This window comes from Sminthopsis crassicaudata, chromosome 5 (genome assembly GCF_048593235.1).
Source record: "Sminthopsis crassicaudata isolate SCR6 chromosome 5, ASM4859323v1, whole genome shotgun sequence".
In the NCBI taxonomy this organism is placed as follows: domain Eukaryota; kingdom Metazoa; phylum Chordata; class Mammalia; order Dasyuromorphia; family Dasyuridae; genus Sminthopsis; species Sminthopsis crassicaudata.
The window spans coordinates 821,205-838,079 of record NC_133621.1 but is presented as its reverse complement, the minus strand read 5'-3'; the positions used below and the strand labels follow the sequence as shown (position 1 = coordinate 838,079).

The 16,875-nt window shown below is 59.7% G+C and overlaps 1 protein-coding gene across 6 annotated transcripts in view; it reads right to left on the bottom strand.

Annotated features, from left to right (window-relative positions):
• PPP1R9A (protein phosphatase 1 regulatory subunit 9A) overlaps positions 1–15,195 on the bottom strand; it is a 58,762-nt gene extending 43,567 nt beyond the window's left edge. For all 6 annotated transcript variants that reach the window (XM_074271092.1, XM_074271094.1, XM_074271095.1 and 3 more), the window contains exons 1-2: positions 15,064–15,195; positions 13,424–14,755 (exon numbers count right to left, since the gene is read on the bottom strand). In XM_074271092.1, coding sequence (XP_074127193.1) covers positions 13,424–14,596 — 1,173 coding nt within the window. In that variant the 5' untranslated portion in view covers positions 14,597–14,755; positions 15,064–15,195. The remainder of the gene's footprint in view (positions 1–13,423; positions 14,756–15,063) is intronic.
• Between the last annotated feature and the right edge of the window lie 1,680 nt (positions 15,196–16,875).

Below are 16,875 nucleotides of genomic sequence, written 5' to 3'. Positions count from 1 at the left end.
ATGGGCAAGACAGGAAAAAAACCTGGTGGCGGCAAGTCCCCCCGGAAAAACGAAACCGAGTCGGAGAGATCAGGAATAAAATCCCGAAGTGAAAGACAATCTAGAAGAGAAGCAAATAAAACACCCCAAGACCCAGGAGTCCAGAGGCCCGGAGCCACCTGTGGATCATGGAAGACCCAGGAGTCCAGAGGCTCGGAGTCCACCTATGAATCATAGAAAACCCAGGAGTCCACCCATGGATCATGGAAGTCCCAGGAGTTCAGAGACCCAGAGTCCACCTGTGGATCATGGGCTCTCAGAAGAATAGGCCATGACAGAGAACCTCAGTGTCAGAATAAAGGAAAGGACAGAAGGGAGCAGCCCAGCATTTCTGAACACAGAAAAGGAAGTCCAATGGAAGGAATTCACCTCTGGCCAGAGAATCCCAGATTCCGACTGCTTCTTAAATTTCACAGGCCAGTTCAGAAACAAGTTGGACAAGGGATCTGGAGAAAGCTCTCCAAGCACAAAAGAAAGGGCAGCTGAATAACAAGACTATTGTATTTGGGAGCGCGCGCACATACACACACACACACACACACACACATCCCACCAAAAGAAGGAAGGCATGGGGGCAGCCCAGAGACGCCATCCTGCAACACTAAGCTTGGTCATACAAGACAAAAGGAATATTTTCAATAATAAAGAAGAGCTCAAAAAAAGCAGATCCAGTGAGACGGTTTGCTTCCAGAACCCTCAAACAAGAGAAATGTCAGAAGAGTGAACCCAGAAGCCGGAACTCAGGCAAGGGAGCCAGAAAGAGATTTCTTCCTCCAAGGGACCGGGTGAAGGCTGAGATCTGGGGGAGGTAACAGCACAGGGCTGGGGAGGGATCAGCTGGCAATGTCCTTCGTCCAGGTGAAGTTTTCCTCTGGGTTTTTTTTATAAAAGCAGCTAGGAGAAGGAGAAGCTCATCTGGCTGATACCATGGACCATATTTTATAACAGGTTTTAAATCAATCCAGGACCTCTATATTGACCAAACAAGAGATAGAGCTGTGACCAAAAGACAAAACATAATCCTGGGATCAGAAGGGAAGTGATCAAACAGGAAAAGAAATCTTTGCATCAAACTCTCTGATAAAGGTTTGGAATCTGACCACACACAATAAATGAATGAATAAATTAATGTGTATGTGTAGACATACATATGCGGATATATACACATACACATTAATTACACACACACACACACACACACACACACACACACACACACACACACACATACAAAGACCAAACTCTTCCCCAATGGGTTAAAGAGTCAAAGAATATTAACAAACACTTCTCAAAAGAAAAACTGCCAAGAATTCACAGCCACACAAATGCTCCAAACCACTAACAATAAAAAGAGAAATGATTTCACAATAGCCCTTTTTACTTCACATCCTGCAACCTGAGAAAAGTGTCCAAAAAGGGCCACCGTCTGTGCTGGAGAGGGTATGAGAAGTTGGACACACTGAGAGAGTCTTGATGGAGCTATGAAATGGCACAAACATTTTGGAAAGCAACTTGGAATATCGCAGATAATGTGACTAAAATGAACCGGAGACTTGGACTTTTATGCAAGAAGAAAGTCCTCACAGACTCCAAAATATCTACAGCAGCAATTTCTGTGAGAACTAAGATTTGGAAATAAAGTCAATGGCTGTTGACGGGGGGAGAACAAAGCAATTTGGGAATGTGAGTATAACGGAATACCACTGTCCTGTGAGAAACGATGGTTGTGATGAAGACAGGAGCCTAGAAAGGCCCGTGTGATCTGCCGTGGAGCCAAGAAAACAACGTACACAGTGACTACAACCATCAACAACCATACACCAAGATACTATAAGCCAATTAGGAGGGCAAGGGATAGTCTGTCTATCTGACGCATATGTGGAGAAGGGAGGGATTTATGGCCAAAGAAGAACTAGAGGACATTATGAAATGCAAAAGAGATCATTTTGACTACATTAAATTTAAAAGGTTTTGCACAAACAAAATCAATGCAGCCAAGATTGGAAAAGAATCTGAAAGGTGGGAAACAATTTTTGCAGCCAATGTTTCTGATGATGGGCTTATTTGTAAAATATATAGAGAACTGACTCATATGCATAAGAATAGAAGTCATTCCCCAATTGATAAATAGTCATAGGAGAAAAACAGACAATTTTCGGACAAAGAAGTTAAAGCCAATTCTAGTCACTTGAAAAAATGTTATAAATCACTCTTGATTAGAGAAATGCAAATTAAGACAACTCTGAGGTACCACCTCACACCTCTCAGATTGGCAAGATGACTGGAAAAGGTAATGGTAAATATTGGCGAGGATGCAAGAAAACTGGGACACTAATGCATTATTGGTGGAGTTGTAATATCATCTAGCCATTCTGGAGAACAATTTGAAATTCTGCTCAAAGGGCTATAAAATTGTGCATCCCCTTTGATCCAGCAGTATCTCTACTGGGCTTGTATCCCAAAGAGATTTTAAAGGAGTGAAAAGGACCGACATATGCAAAAATTATTGTAATGGCAAGGAACTGGAAACTGATAGTCCTGGGGGAATGACCGAATAAGTTAAGGGAAATGAATGGTGTGGAATATTATTGTTCTGTAAGAAATGATCAGCAGCATGATGTCAGAGACACCTGGAGAGACTTACAGGAACTGATGCTGAGTGAAATGTGTGGAGCCAGATCACTGTGCGCAGTATCAGCAAGATTCTGTGACATTCAAATGTGATGGACTTGATTCTTTTCAGCAATGAGGTGATCCAAAGTAGTTCCAATAGACTTGGGATGGAAAAAGCCATCCACAGCCAAAGAGAGAACTATGGAGACTGAAGCACATCAAAGTATAAAATGTCACCTTTTTGTTCAGTTGATTTATTTGTTTTCTTTCTCGGGATTCTTTCCTTCTTGATCTGATGTTTCTCTCACAACATGACAAATATGGAAATGTTTTTAAAAAGTGCACATCTTGGAGCTCTATCAGAGGGGAGAAGCAAGGTGAGGGAGGCGGGGAAAAGTCTTGCAACACAGTCTTACAAAAGTGAAGGTGGAAAACCATATTTACATGTATTCGGAAAAATAAAATACTACTGAAAAGGAAAAAATAAAAAAGCGCACACCAAAAAACGCAAAACCAAAGTGACAAAAGTATGGGAATGGAACACGTCACTGAGTAAGGAGGTCGGCCCCAGCGGGGGTCCAAGAGGCTGACTTGTGGCCTTCTGGTTCTGGAGCCTTCTTGATGTAATTATGGGCCATGCTGATTTCTCTCCCTCTCTCTCTAAAAAGTACAGTGTGTCACGGGGATGGCTTTCTAGAGGGAGAGGGGGGTAACCATGATGGGATAAGAAACAGACTAAAAACTTATTTTTAAAAACTAACACAAGCTACAGCTCAGCATCCCGATGAACATCACATCGGTACATATGAGCCACATCTCAACACTTAGCAGGGGTCCCTGGCAGCCAGCTGAAGCCCAAAGCCGCCTCCCGCTACAAAAAGGCACTGGCCTAAGGACCAAGAGTCCGTCTGTTGGACCCAGCAATCTCAGAGCTCTCTGCTCCACAAGGAATGAGCTTTTTCAAAGGGCTCCCGCTTCTCCCATGGCCCACGAAGCTCCCGCTGATCCCAGCAGCCCCACCGAATTTGTGCTGGCCACTGGAAGCCCAGCTGAACTGCTGGGAAAACAAGCCAACAAAAGGAGGCGGTGTGGTCCGGGCCGGGCCGGCCCCCCTGAGCACACAGGACTTGGCCAGCTCCCAAGGGCCCAGAGCAGTGCCCCGAAACACTGGATGCTTCCAATCTGGCCTCGGCTGCAAAGAAGCAGCCAGGGAGCCTGATCCCCCCATCCCTTTCACCCTGCTCGCCCCAAAGCAGAGCAGACCCAATTACATGACAGGGCCCTACTGGAGGAGGGAGGCGCTGGGATCTCCCCCTGCTGCTAAGCCTGGTCCCCTGGACCTCGGACAAAAGAGACCATTGGCCAAATGGCCTCAAACTCCACCCGGCTCAGGGCCCGGGGTCTCTGAGTGTCCCTGAAATGCTCCACAAGTCCGTGGACCCCGGGAGGGGGCCCAGGGAAAAGCTCCTGGACAGCACCTGGAGCCGGACCGCTGTTGCGGGCGCCCGAGTGCCGAGGTGAGAGCTGCCTTGGTCCTTCCCCAGGGCCGGCCGCCCACCCTGTCCCTGGGCCAAAAGGTAGCTTTCCCATTGGGAATGGAGGTGCCCGCTCACATACTGCCCCTTCCTCCCTGCTGCTGAGCCCATCGCCTCCGGCCAGGAACAAGGACCTCACAGCCGGATTCTGGGCCTGTGGCGATGGCAGGCCAACCCGTGCCCGCTGGCGCTGGGACGCAAGCTCTCTGCCTCGGGAGCTCCTACTGTGTGCAGGCGCCGCGCTGGGCAGAGCCGAGCCTCGCTCCCAAGAGCTCCGGCTCTGTGGGACGGGCGATCCCTGAAGATGGGGGCAGGGGAAGGTCTCACCCAAGGGTGTGTCTGCCCAGCATACACAGCACTGGAAACAAGCTGTGCCCCCCGCTTGTCAGACCGCTAGCTAGTCCTGGCTCGTCTCCCCGAGAAACCACTAAACTCGAGCCCCCTGCAGGGGGCGGGGGGTGAAGGGGCTGGGGTGGGGATGGAAGGTCCAACGAACGGACTGGCTGAGGGCAGAGGCTCATCCCGGGAGCTTCCCAGCCCTGGAAAGCCCCATTTTCCGGGATCCCCAGAATCTCTCTCCCCGGCTCAGTGGAGCGGCGTTTCGCCGATTTCCCTGCTGAGATGGAGCGCCCGCCACCGCCCCAGACCCACGGGGACCGCCCTGCCTGGCCAGTCCCAGCCGTGGGTGGCATTTCCACCTGCAGGGGGGGGGGACAGGGCGGGGGGCACTGCCTCCACCCATCCTGAGGGCCCACGAGAGCCGGCCCCAGTAACTCCCCGACTCAGCCCCTTCCCTCCCTCAGCTGCTCCCGCCCCCCGGGCACCCTCTCCACAAGCAACGTGCGGGCCGGGGATGTCTACACCAGGGTCCAGGCCCTCCGGCAGGGAAGGTCCGGGCGCTCTGGCTGCCGGCCAGGCCAGTGTGGGGGGCAGCGTCAGGCACCCCCGGGGGGCCTGGCCCAAGCCGAGGCAATGGCCTGAGCCTCAGCTGGCCCCCAGCCCTCCCCTCCTCTGAAGCCACTCTGGAGGAAGTGGGGGAGGAGGGAGAAGGGAGGAGGGAAGGGGGAGGGAGGAGGGAGAGGGAAGGGGGAGGGAGCCTCAGAGCAGGCTATCACCATGCCAGCCTCAGAACTTACATAACATCAGAATTAACTCAATCTTCTTTTCAATTTGACCTGAACCACAGGAACAAGAGCATGAAAACACTGGAACAACCCCCCCGGCGGTTGGGGGATGGGGCCCAGGGGCCAGGGAGAGGCACCAGGAGGGAGCCAGAGCCCCGGGCCCGCCTGAGGGGGATGCAGCCCCCTGCCACCCTTCAGGGGGTCCGAGGGCTTCCTGAACTCCCTGTTCCAGAGCTGGCTCCCTCAGGCTGGGAGACAGGCAGGGGGAGGTCTCCTGCCATGAAGAACAGCCAAGGCAAGGCGGGGGGCGCCCCCAGAGGAGCCTCCCAGGACCCTGCCACCCAGCCCCAAGAGAGCAGCTCTCGGGGGACGCGCCAGGCCTGACCTCATGGGTGGCGGGGGGGGCCCGGCGCCCGGACAGGTCAGAAATATCCATCGTGGGCACCTCCACCCACAGGAGGCGGCCAGAGCCCAGGCCCGAAGGCCAGAGGGGAGGCCCGGTCTGCAGGGGTGCCCGGGGAGCAGCCAGCAAGGGCCAGGGCCCCGGAGGCCGCCTGCGAGGACATGGGAGGGCGCTGCCCCCATTTTACAGGGGAGGGAACCGAGGCAGACAAGAGGCGAAGGCAAGTGCGGCCCAGGGCAGCAACACTCAGCGGGGGTCATTCAGACCCAAAGTTCAGTTCCCGAAGCCCCAGAGAGGCCGAGGCCGGCTCCGCGGGGCTGCTGGGGCCAATGAAGCCTCAGGCTGAAAAGTTGTTTTCAACTAAATACTCTGGTCCTGGGGAGAAATGGATTCCAGGCCCCTGGAGAGAAAGCTCACAAAATGCAAAGGGCCCTCTCCCATTCTGGCCAGCACCCCGGCCTCAGATCTCGGGGCTCTGCTCCCCTTCTCGCCATCGCTCCCGCCCCAGGGCCCCCGAAGGCGGAGGAGCCACCTCGTCCAAAGCTCACGGGCTTGGGTCTGTGCCACTCAGAACCCACGGGCACAGAGTTCCGCAGGACTGAACCTAGAACCCAAGGAGGTGTTTTGTGTCGGCAGAAAATCCGCCCCAGCTGCCCCGCCACCAGTGGCCGCGCCTGGGACTCGGGAGGGACGCCCGGCGCTCCTCTGCCCGGAGCCAGTTCCCGGGCACCCAGGCTGGGGGAGGCTCCCCTGCCGCCACCTCAGACCCAGCCCCCCTGGAGCACAGGCCCCCCTCCTGCTAAGCTCTCGGAGGCGGCTCAAGCAGGGCAGGGAGAAGGCCACAGCATGGGGGGAGGGGGGCTCCCCTGCTATTAGTGTCAGGGCTCGTGAAGCCTCCCCAAAGCCACTTCCTTTGGCTCTTCCCTGAAAGTCCCCAACCTTCCCTCCCCAGCTCTCGGAGGAAATTAAGGGGGAACTGAGGGGTCAGAGAGACTAAGGGGCACTCAGAAATGGGGCAGGACGGGGTGGACGCAGGGGGAAACCACCGTAACCGCTGACACTGGCGTTCCGCCGACCCTGTGCACTTATTGCCGCACTGACGCTGTCATGGACACTATCACATTGACACTGTTGCACTGACACTGTCACACTGAGCTTGTCACACTGATTGTCACACTGACACTGTTGCACTGATGTTGCACTGTCACATTGACAGTGTCACACAGATACTGTCACATTGTCATACTGACACTGTCCCACTGACTGTCCCACTGACACTGTCACACTGATACTGTCACATTGTCACACTGACACTGTCACACTGACTGTCCCACTGACACTGTCACACTGATACTGTCACATTGTCACACTGACACTGTCACACTGACTGTCCCACTGACACTGTCACACTGATACTGTTGCACTGTCATACTGACACTGTCACACTGAGCTTGTCACACTGATTGTCACACTGACACTGTTGCACTGATGTTGCACTGTCACACTGACAGTGTCACACAGATACTGTCACATTGTCATACTGACACTGTCGCACTGACTGTTCCACTGACTGTCCCACTGACACTGTCACACTGATACTGTCACACTGACTGTCCCAATGACACTGTCACACTGATACTGTTGCACTGTCATACTGACACTGTCACACTGAGCTTGTCACACTGATTGTCACACTGACACTGTTGCACTGATGTTGCACTGTCACACTGACATTGTCACACAGATACTGTCACATTGTCATACTGACACTGTTGCACTGACTGTTCCACTGACTGTCTCACTGATACTGTTACACTGTCACACTGTCATACTGACACTGTCACACTGAGCTTGTCACACTGATTGTCACACTGACACTGTTGCACTGATGTTGCACTGTCACATTGACAGTGTCACACAGATACTGTCACATTGTCATACTGACACTGTCCCACTGACTGTCCCACTGACACTGTCACACTGATACTGTCACATTGTCACACTGACACTGTCACACTGACTGTCCCACTGACACTGTCACACTGATACTGTCACATTGTCACACTGACACTGTCACACTGACTGTCCCACTGACACTGTCACACTGATACTGTTGCACTGTCATACTGACACTGTCACACTGAGCTTGTCACACTGATTGTCACACTGACACTGTTGCACTGATGTTGCACTGTCACACTGACAGTGTCACACAGATACTGTCACATTGTCATACTGACACTGTCGCACTGACTGTTCCACTGACTGTCCCACTGACACTGTCACACTGATACTGTCACACTGACTGTCCCAATGACACTGTCACACTGATACTGTTGCACTGTCATACTGACACTGTCACACTGAGCTTGTCACACTGATTGTCACACTGACACTGTTGCACTGATGTTGCACTGTCACACTGACATTGTCACACAGATACTGTCACATTGTCATACTGACACTGTTGCACTGACTGTTCCACTGACTGTCTCACTGATACTGTTACACTGTCACACTGTCATAATGACACTGTCGCACTGACGCTGTCACACTGTCATACTGACACTGTCGCACTGACTGTTCCACTGACTGTCTCACTGATACTGTTACACTGTCACACTGTCATAATGACACTGTCGCACTGACGCTGTCACACTGTCATACTGACACTGTCACACTGACTGTTCCACTGACTGTCTCACTGATACTGTTGCACTGTCATACTGACACTGTCGCACTGACTGTTCCACTGACTGTCTCACTGATACTGTTACACTGTCACACTGTCATAATGACACTGTCGCACTGACGCTGTCACACTGTCATACTGACACTGTTGCACTGACACTGGAAGAAGTGAAAGCCTGCTGAAAGGCACTGGAACCAAAGACAGGTATTGGGACCCAGAGCAGAAGTGGGTGAGAAGGTTAGAAACGCCAGTGGAGGGACCTTAGGGCACTGAGGCTGGCCACCCCACCCGGGGCCTCCCCTCCAGCTGAAGCGATCTCAGCGTGCTCCCCCCCAGCTCCAGGCACATTGAGTGGGCCAGCAAGGATCCTGAAAGGCCCCCTTAGCACCGGGGACTGCACCCACAGAGACAAAAGCTGGACGAGCTCTCCTTCCTAGGCTCACCGCACAGCCTGCCCTGTCTAGGTTCAAAAGAAGCTGCAAAAAAGAACCGCCAGCCTCAAGCTGAGCGATTCCGGACCGGTCGGAGAACATCTCTCATCATTCTCCGAGCCCGGCCCTCCCTGCAGGACATCGGGAGGGTCCACATGGGGGTCCCACATGGGGGGAGAGAGTGACAAGGACAGGAGACAGAGAGAAGCCTGCCCCACTCCAAGGAGGAGCTCTGCCCTCTTCCCCGACGTGACTCAACCTCCCCAAGCTTCTCAACCCAAGCACTCCATCTTGGGGATTCCCCCGGGCACAAGCCGAGAGCTCTGTGGGAGGTTGCCAAGGCCCGGGCCAGGAATGGAAGCTGTCCCCGCTGGGGAACGAGGCGCAGACACGTCTGAAAGGGCAGCCCACTTCTGGGGCGTGGAGGCGCGAGGGGCCCCAGAACTGAGAAAGGGGCGTGGGTGGGACCTGGGCCCTGTGGATGAGCCAGAGCATTCTCACCTGGAGGGAACCAAGTGTGAATGACTATGTGCGTGTGTGATGGTGTGGGAGTGGGTGACTGGGGACGGATGACAGGGGCTGTGTGAGCACCTACGCGACCACCCACCAAACCCCAGGAAGGAGCCGGCTGGCCAGACCAGCCATGGCTGGGGGACCCCAGGCACAGACGGCGAGCCAGGGAAGCCCCTTGGACTCTGGAAGGAAAGGCGATTGCAGGGAGCTCCTCCCAGGCTGCCTGGGTAACACTGTAACCATGCAGAGATACACTGTGGCAAGGGTGGGGGGAGGGGCACAGCCGATGGAGCGGGAAGTTCTCCCTGAGTTCAAATCCAGCCTCGGACAATTCCTGGCTGTGTGACCCTTCCCAAGTCCCTTTGCCCTGTCTGCCTCCATTTCCTCATCTGCCAAATGAGTCAGGGCAGGAAATGGCAGACCCTGTGGTTTCCCTGCCAGGAAGACCCACCCCCGGGGGTCCCGGAGAGCCGACAGCATAACAGGGTGCAGAGAGGCCGGACCAGGCTGCTGGAGGAGCCCTCCTGAAATGGGGGGTTTCCCTGCCAGGAAGACCCACCCCCGGGGGTCCCGGAGAGCCGACAGCATAACAGGGTGCAGAGAGGCCGGACCAGGCTGCTGGAGGAGCCCTCCTGAAATGGGGGGTTTCCCTGCCAGGAAGACCCACCCCCGGGGGTCCCGGAGAGCCAACAGCATAACAGGGTGCAGAGAGGCCGGACCAGGCTGCTGGAGGAGCCCTCCTGAAATGGGGGCTCTGGGAGGAGCCTCCGAGAGAGGCCTGCATTCCAGGGCCAGGCCAGGCGGCTCAGCCTCCGGCCCCGGGGCTCTCAGGAGGCGGCTGTGTTTGCCTCCGCTCCGCTGGGAGGGCCAGAGCTGGTCTCCTGGGAGGCACCTCACGGGGACGTCCCCTTGGAAGGAAAGCTCCGCGGGCTGGCCGGCCTCCAGAACCACGGCCGGAGGGACGGCTGGGGCAGAGCTGGGCTATACCCCGGGCGCCGCCCCCCTGCCCCCATGGTGCCCCACATGGGCATTTTCACAAGAAATTTCTGCTTGTGTTTCCCCCTCTCAGGCTGAGCTGAGTCACTGAAACTAACGGCTGACAGAGGAGCCCGGGGACCCCGGACCACCAGGACCCTCAGGCTGGGCGGTACCGCCCGGGGACCCCCAGGGTCACACGCCTGCCCAGCTCCGCCTGAGCAGTGACCTCCGCGGCATGGGGCCCGATGGGCTAGAGCGGCCTCGGCCGGCCTCTCCCAACCCCGACTGCGGGGCCCAGAGCGCTCTGGGGAGAGCCCGGCGGTCGCTGCCTCCTCCCTTCAGCGCACCCTCTTCTCCACAACGCCGTCCTTGGGCGCCCCGGGATCCCCAGCGACCCGCTGTCCCGGAAAGAATCCTCATTGCTGGGCTCCTCAGAGCCCTGATGGGGGGAGGGAAGGGGAGAGGCAAGGAAGCCCTGCTGGCTTCTAGGTCATCCCCTGCCCGGGGCACTTCTCCCAGGCTCCTCAGGGTGTAGGGCGTGTCTGGGAGTCCCAGGAACTTCCCACCCAAAGAGGCCCCCCTCCCCTCCCCGGGCCTCCCAGTCATTCTGCCCCAACCTGGGCACAGAGCTGGGCACAAGTGGGGCCGGAAGAGCTAAATTGAAATCCAGCTTCAGACCCCGAGTGAGCCCCTCCACCTGTCTGCCTGAGTTTCTGACTCAGTTTCCTCCCCTGTGAAATGAACTGCGTCTACTGAGAGGCTCCAAAGGGGCTCATGACGAGCCGCCCCCTCTGAGGGCTGACCCCGGCACGGAGGAGCCTGCTCTCCTTCCTCCATTTACTCAGGAACTTCTGGCAACTCTCCCCCAGCGGCCACGGGCAGATCCCCTGCCCCCTGGAAACCCTCCCCACAAAAGGGGGCCGCGGCTTCGAGGCAGCTGGGGACTCCGGCTCCAAACCGACACGTCGGGGGGAACGTCCCCGGCCAACGCACCGGTCACCAGAGACGGGCGAGGGGGCCAGGGGGACGGCTTGCACTGGCGTGTCTCCGTGGAAGCTGAGAGAAGCCGACTGAGGGTGGGCACGGGGTCAAATAGGGCCCGGCCCCTCCCCCCCACTGCCATCACCCCCACCAAGCCGGGGCCTCCTGCACAGAATTCCACCCACAATTGTTCCAGGAGGAATAAAAAAATACCGTGATCCTGTGTTCCAGGGTTCCTTCAGAACCTCTCTCTCCTTCCTCCCCTCCTTTTCTTCATCCCTCCTTCCTTCCTTCCTCTCTCCCTGAGAGCCAGGAAAGGTGAGAGGAGGCAGGCAAAAGCCAAATCCAAAACTTCGAACAGATCATGAAAACCTTTCAGCTCAAAGAAAGGGGTTCCAGGACCATCCACCTCAAAGCTACCGAGCCCAGAAACTGCCAAAAGCGAACCCGAGGTCCGACCCCGTCCATCCTGGCTGCGTTAACGGGGCCCAGGTGCCGGGGAAGCCCAGGTGCGGAGGGTGGAAGGCCGGATGAATCAGGGGCAGAGGAAAGAAGAGTCCCTGGTGTGAAGGGGCCCACCTTTCTCTCTTGGCCCCTCATGCCCCTGGAGCTGTCCTGGCCCCTAATCTGGCACTTCTCCCAGGAAGGCTGGGAGCTTTCTCCCTGAGGGCTCGTCCTATTGTCTGTAGCTGAAAACTGTGACCAGCCTAAGCTTTAGGGCTCCGGGTCACACCTCCAAGGGAGACCTCCGAGAGCCCTTTTCCCCCCAAGCCCCAGGCCTTCAGCAGGACCATGGGAAGGCAGAGGAGACAGAGTGCTCCAGGAGAGGAGGCCCGGCCAAACTGAGAAATCTTCTAGCAGGCCACCGGGAGCCTTAAGCTCCCCAGGCCAGCCCCAGGAGCCGGCCACCAGTCCCGGGAGCCGGCCATCGGCCCCAGAGCAGGCCACCAGCCACCAGTCCCGGGAGCCGGCCACCGGCCCCAGGAGCCGGCCATCGGCCCCAGAGCCGGCCACCAGCCACCAGTCCCGGGAGCCGGCCATCGGCCCCAGAGCCGGCCACCAGTCCCGGGAGCCGGCCATCGGCCCCAGAGCCGGCCATCAGCCCCAGAGCCGGCCACCAGTCCCGGGAGCCGGCCATCGGCCCCAGAGCCGGCCAGCAGTCCCGGGAGCCGGCCACCGGCCCCAGGAGCCGGCCATCGGCCCCAGAGCCGGCCACCAGTCCCGGGAGCCGGCCATCGGCCCCAGAGCCGGCCACCAGTCCCGGGAGCCGGCCATCGGCCCCAGAGCCGGCCATCAGCCCCAGAGCCGGCCACCAGTCCCGGGAGCCGGCCATCGGCCCCAGAGCCGGCCAGCAGTCCCGGGAGCCGGCCACCGGCCCCAGGAGCCGGCCATCGGCCCCAGAGCCGGCCACCAGTCCCGGGAGCCGGCCATCGGCCCCAGAGCCGGCCATCAGCCCCAGAGCCGGCCACCAGTCCCGGGAGCCGGCCATCGGCCCCAGAGCCGGCCAGCAGTCCCGGGAGCCGGCCACCGGCCCCAGGAGCCGGCCATCGGCCCCAGAGCCGGCCACCAGTCCCGGGAGCCGGCCATCGGCCCCAGAGCCGGCCATCAGCCCCAGAGCCGGCCACCAGTCCCGGGAGCCGGCCATCGGCCCCAGAGCCGGCCAGCAGTCCCGGGAGCCGGCCACCGGCCCCAGGAGCCGGCCATCGGCCCCAGAGCCGGCCACCAGTCCCGGGAGCCGGCCATCGGCCCCAGAGCCGGCCATCAGCCCCAGAGCCGGCCACCAGTCCCGGGAGCCGGCCATCGGCCCCAGAGCCGGCCAGCAGTCCCGGGAGCCGGCCACCGGCCCCAGGAGCCGGCCATCGGCCCCAGAGCCGGCCACCAGTCCCGGGAGCCGGCCATCGGCCCCAGAGCCGGCCATCAGCCCCAGAGCCGGCCACCAGTCCCGGGAGCCGGCCATCGGCCCCAGAGCCGGCCACCAGCCACCAGTCCTGGGAGCCAGCCATCGGCCCCAGAGCCGGCCACCAGTCCCGGGAGCTGGCCATCGGCCCCAGAGCCGGCCACCGGCCCCAGAGCCGGCCACCAGCCCCTGCCCCCAGACCCGGTCGCCCACTCACCTTGATGGGTGCCCGGCTGAACTGGATCTTGCGGTTGGCCGGGATGTCGTCCTCCTCGGGCAGGCCGCTGATCTCCAGGAAGTCCCTGCTGGGCTGATAGTCCAGGTTCTCATCGCTGTCCTCCTGGTCCTCGGGCTCCGTGCCCGCCTCCCCCCAGTCTGAGTTATACCTGGAGCGCACCCGATAGACGCTGTAGTCCGTGTGCATGTAGACGTGGGCGCTCTGGGCCCCGTTCCCTTCTTCGGGGGCTCCCTCTTTGCCAGGGGCGTCCCCTGCCACGCGGTCCCCGGGGGCTCTCGGGGTCTCGGGCTCAGCAGAGGGGGGCTGGAGAGCGGGCGGCTCCTCGGACGCAGCTTTGGCCACGTCCTCCGGCCCGGCCGGCTTTCCGGGGCCCCTCCCTTGGTGGGGAGCAGCGGTGTCCTGGGCCTCCGAGGGCCAGGGAGCCGCTTCCTCAGCTCCCCGGCCCGGGCCGTCGGCCTCGGGCCCCCGGGGGTCCTCCGGACCCCAAGAGTCGGGCTCCTTGAGGGGGCTGGGCGCCTCGGCGCCGGGCCCCGAGTCCTCCTCGTGGTTCTCGCTGAGCGTGTCCGAGTTCTCAAAGACGGCGCTGAGCTGGCTGACGGTGGGGGAGACGGCCTCGGGCCGGGAGCTGAGGCTGTCCAGGGAGTCCGTGCTGCCGCGGTTGGACTTGGCGGCGGGCCAGTCGTCGGGCGCCTCGGGCCGCTCGGCCTGCGGGGAGCGCCGGCTGTTCCTCTCGAACATGCGCCGGGTCTCGGAGAACTTGGAGTAGGACGGGCCATCGTGCAGCGTGTCGAACCTGCTGATGCGCTCCGACACGGACGACTCCAGCTTCAGCACGCAGCCGTCCGCCTTCTCCAGCAGCCGGGGCGGGGAGGGGGGCCCCCCTTTGGGCCTGGCTTTGGGGGGGGCGGCCCCACTCTCGCTGGGCTCCATGCCCATCTGCATGAAGAGGTTCTTGATCCGGTTGACGTTGGAGCCATATTTGCGGCCCCGGCTCTGCTGGGAGCCCTCGCCCTCTTTGGCCTTGGGGTCCCCCTCGGCCTTGGGCTTGTCAAAGGCGCTCTTGAGCGCCTGGAATTCCGTGCGGTAGGCATTCCGGTGTGGAGAGGCGCTCCGCAGGGTGCTCCGCTCCCCGGAGGGCTCCGTTTTCATCATGTTGACATGAGGGCTGCAGAGCCCGCGGGCATGGCCCGCCGGGGGGCCGGAGTCCCGCCCCCGCGCTCAGGGGCCCGCGAGCGTCCGGAGGCGGCTGGGCAAAGGCGGCGAGGCGGCCGGGGAGGCTGCGGTGCTGGCGGAGCCGCCCACGAGGCTCATCTGCAACAGACAAATGGGAGGCTGGAGTCCCGGCCCGGCGCGGGGGGCGCGGGGCCCGCCGCCCCCACAAAGAGAGCCCCCGTGGCCCCTCCGCGCGCGCACACACACACACACATGCACACAGGCACACATGGGGGGAGGCGCAACCCTCCCCGCGCAGCAGACACCACGACAGGGGACCGGGACGGGGAAGGAGCCGGGGGAGGGGGGTGCGGGGCGAACCCCGAGTGGCCCCCTCCCCGAGGATGGGTCCCAGCCCTCCCCGAGCCCCCGCACGCGAGCACGCGCCCACGCACGCGCTCACCCACCTGCGCCCGCGCCCCGCGGCCTCCCAGGATCTGAGCCTTCTCTGTCCTCCCAGTGCTCTCTCGGTCCGAGGGCTGGCGGCCTTCCTCCCCCTCCTCCTCCTCCTCCCTCTTCTCCTCCTCCTCCTCCTCAGCTGCGGCCTCCGCCCCCCGTGCGCGCGCACAGAGACGCCGCGCGTGACCCCGGCCCGCACCCGCGCGCGCACGCGCGGCGCCTTCCGACGTGGGGGAGAGGCGCGGGCTGAGGGGGTGGATCCTGGGCGGGGCCACGCCGCAGGGGGCGGGGCCATTCCGAGCGGGCGGGCCATGGGGCTGCGGGGGCCTTCCGTCCACTAGAAGGCCCGGGCCTGGGATCCAGGGCCTCAGGGGTGTCTTCCGTCTTCATCCCGGCCCCCCGGGGTGCCCCCCGCCAGGAGAGGGCCCCGGGGCCAGGATGGGAAACTGAGGACGCGCGGAGCCGGGGGGGGGCGGCGGCGGGGAGGGGGGGCGCCGACTTCGGGACGGAATCCCCTCATTGTCCCCTCATTGTCCCCTCCCCCAGGGGCGGGGATCCCGCTGGGCTGCAGCGGGCCCCGCCTACTGGCCTGAAGTTGGGGTGCCCGGAGACAGAACGGGGCGCCCGGAGGCCGGCTGCGCAGCGCGGGGGGGGGGGGCTCAGGCTCCCCGCTTCTCTTCGTGGCGGGGAAGGAGACAAAGGCCGGCTTTTTCATTGAAAAACCGCTGAAACCAAATGTGTTTGGCTGGACTTCTCGCCTTCTGGGGTGGGGGGGGCGAGAATTTGGAATTGGAAAGAAAGATTTTAACATTAAAAAGCTCAGCTGGGGCGCCACTTCCAGGAGGGCTTCCCGGGTTTCCCCGACCCTGCCCCGCAGCCGCTTCCCGCTCATTCCGGTTCTCCTCGGCTTTCACTCCGCCCCCGGGGCGTCGTCTCTGGGCGGGGGCGGGGAACCCCAGCCCTCGGGTCTCCTGTCTCTCCCAGCCCAGCTCCCTCCTCCCAGGCTCTTAAGCTTGCTCTTCCCCTCCCCCCCTCTCTCCTCTCTCTCTGTCTCTCTCTCTCTCTCTGTGTCTCTCTGTCTCTCTCTCTGTCTCTGTCTCTCTCTGTCTCTGTCTCTCTCTCTCTCTCTCTCTCTCTCTGTCTCTCTGTCTCTCTCTCTGTGTCTCTCTGTCTCTCTGTCTCTCTCTCTCTGTCTCTCTGTCTCTCTGTCTCTCTCTCTCTCTCTCTCTCTCTCCTCTCTCTCTGTCTCTGTCTCTCTCTCTCTCTCTGTGTGTCTCTCTGTCTCTCTCTCTGTCTCTGACACTCTCTCTCTCTGTCTCTCTGTCTCTCTCTCTCTCTCTCTGTCTCTCTCTCTGTCTCTCTCTCTCTCTCTCTCTCTCTCTCTCTCTCTCTCTCTCTCTCTGTCTCTCTCTCTGTCTCTGACTCTCTCTCTCTCTCTCTCTCTGTCTCTCTGTCTCTCTCTCTCTCTGTGTCTCTCTGTCTCTCTCTCTGTCTCTGTCTCTCTCTCTGTCTCTCTCTCTGTCTCTCTGTGTCTCTGTAGCTTTCTCTGTCTCTGTCTCTCTGTCTCTCTCTGTCTCTCTTTCTCTCTCTCTGTGTCTCTCTCTGTAGCTCTGTCTCTGTCTTTCTCTGTCTCTGTGTCTTTCTGTCTGTCTCTCTCTGTCTCTGTATCTCTCTGTGTCTCTCTCTGTGGCTTTGTCTGTCTGTCTCTCTGTCTCTGTGTCTCTCTCTGGAGCTCTGTCTCTGTCTCTCTCCTTTCTCTCTGTCTCTCTATCTGTCTCTGTCTCTGTATCTCTCTGTGTCTCTCTCTGTGTCTTTCTGTC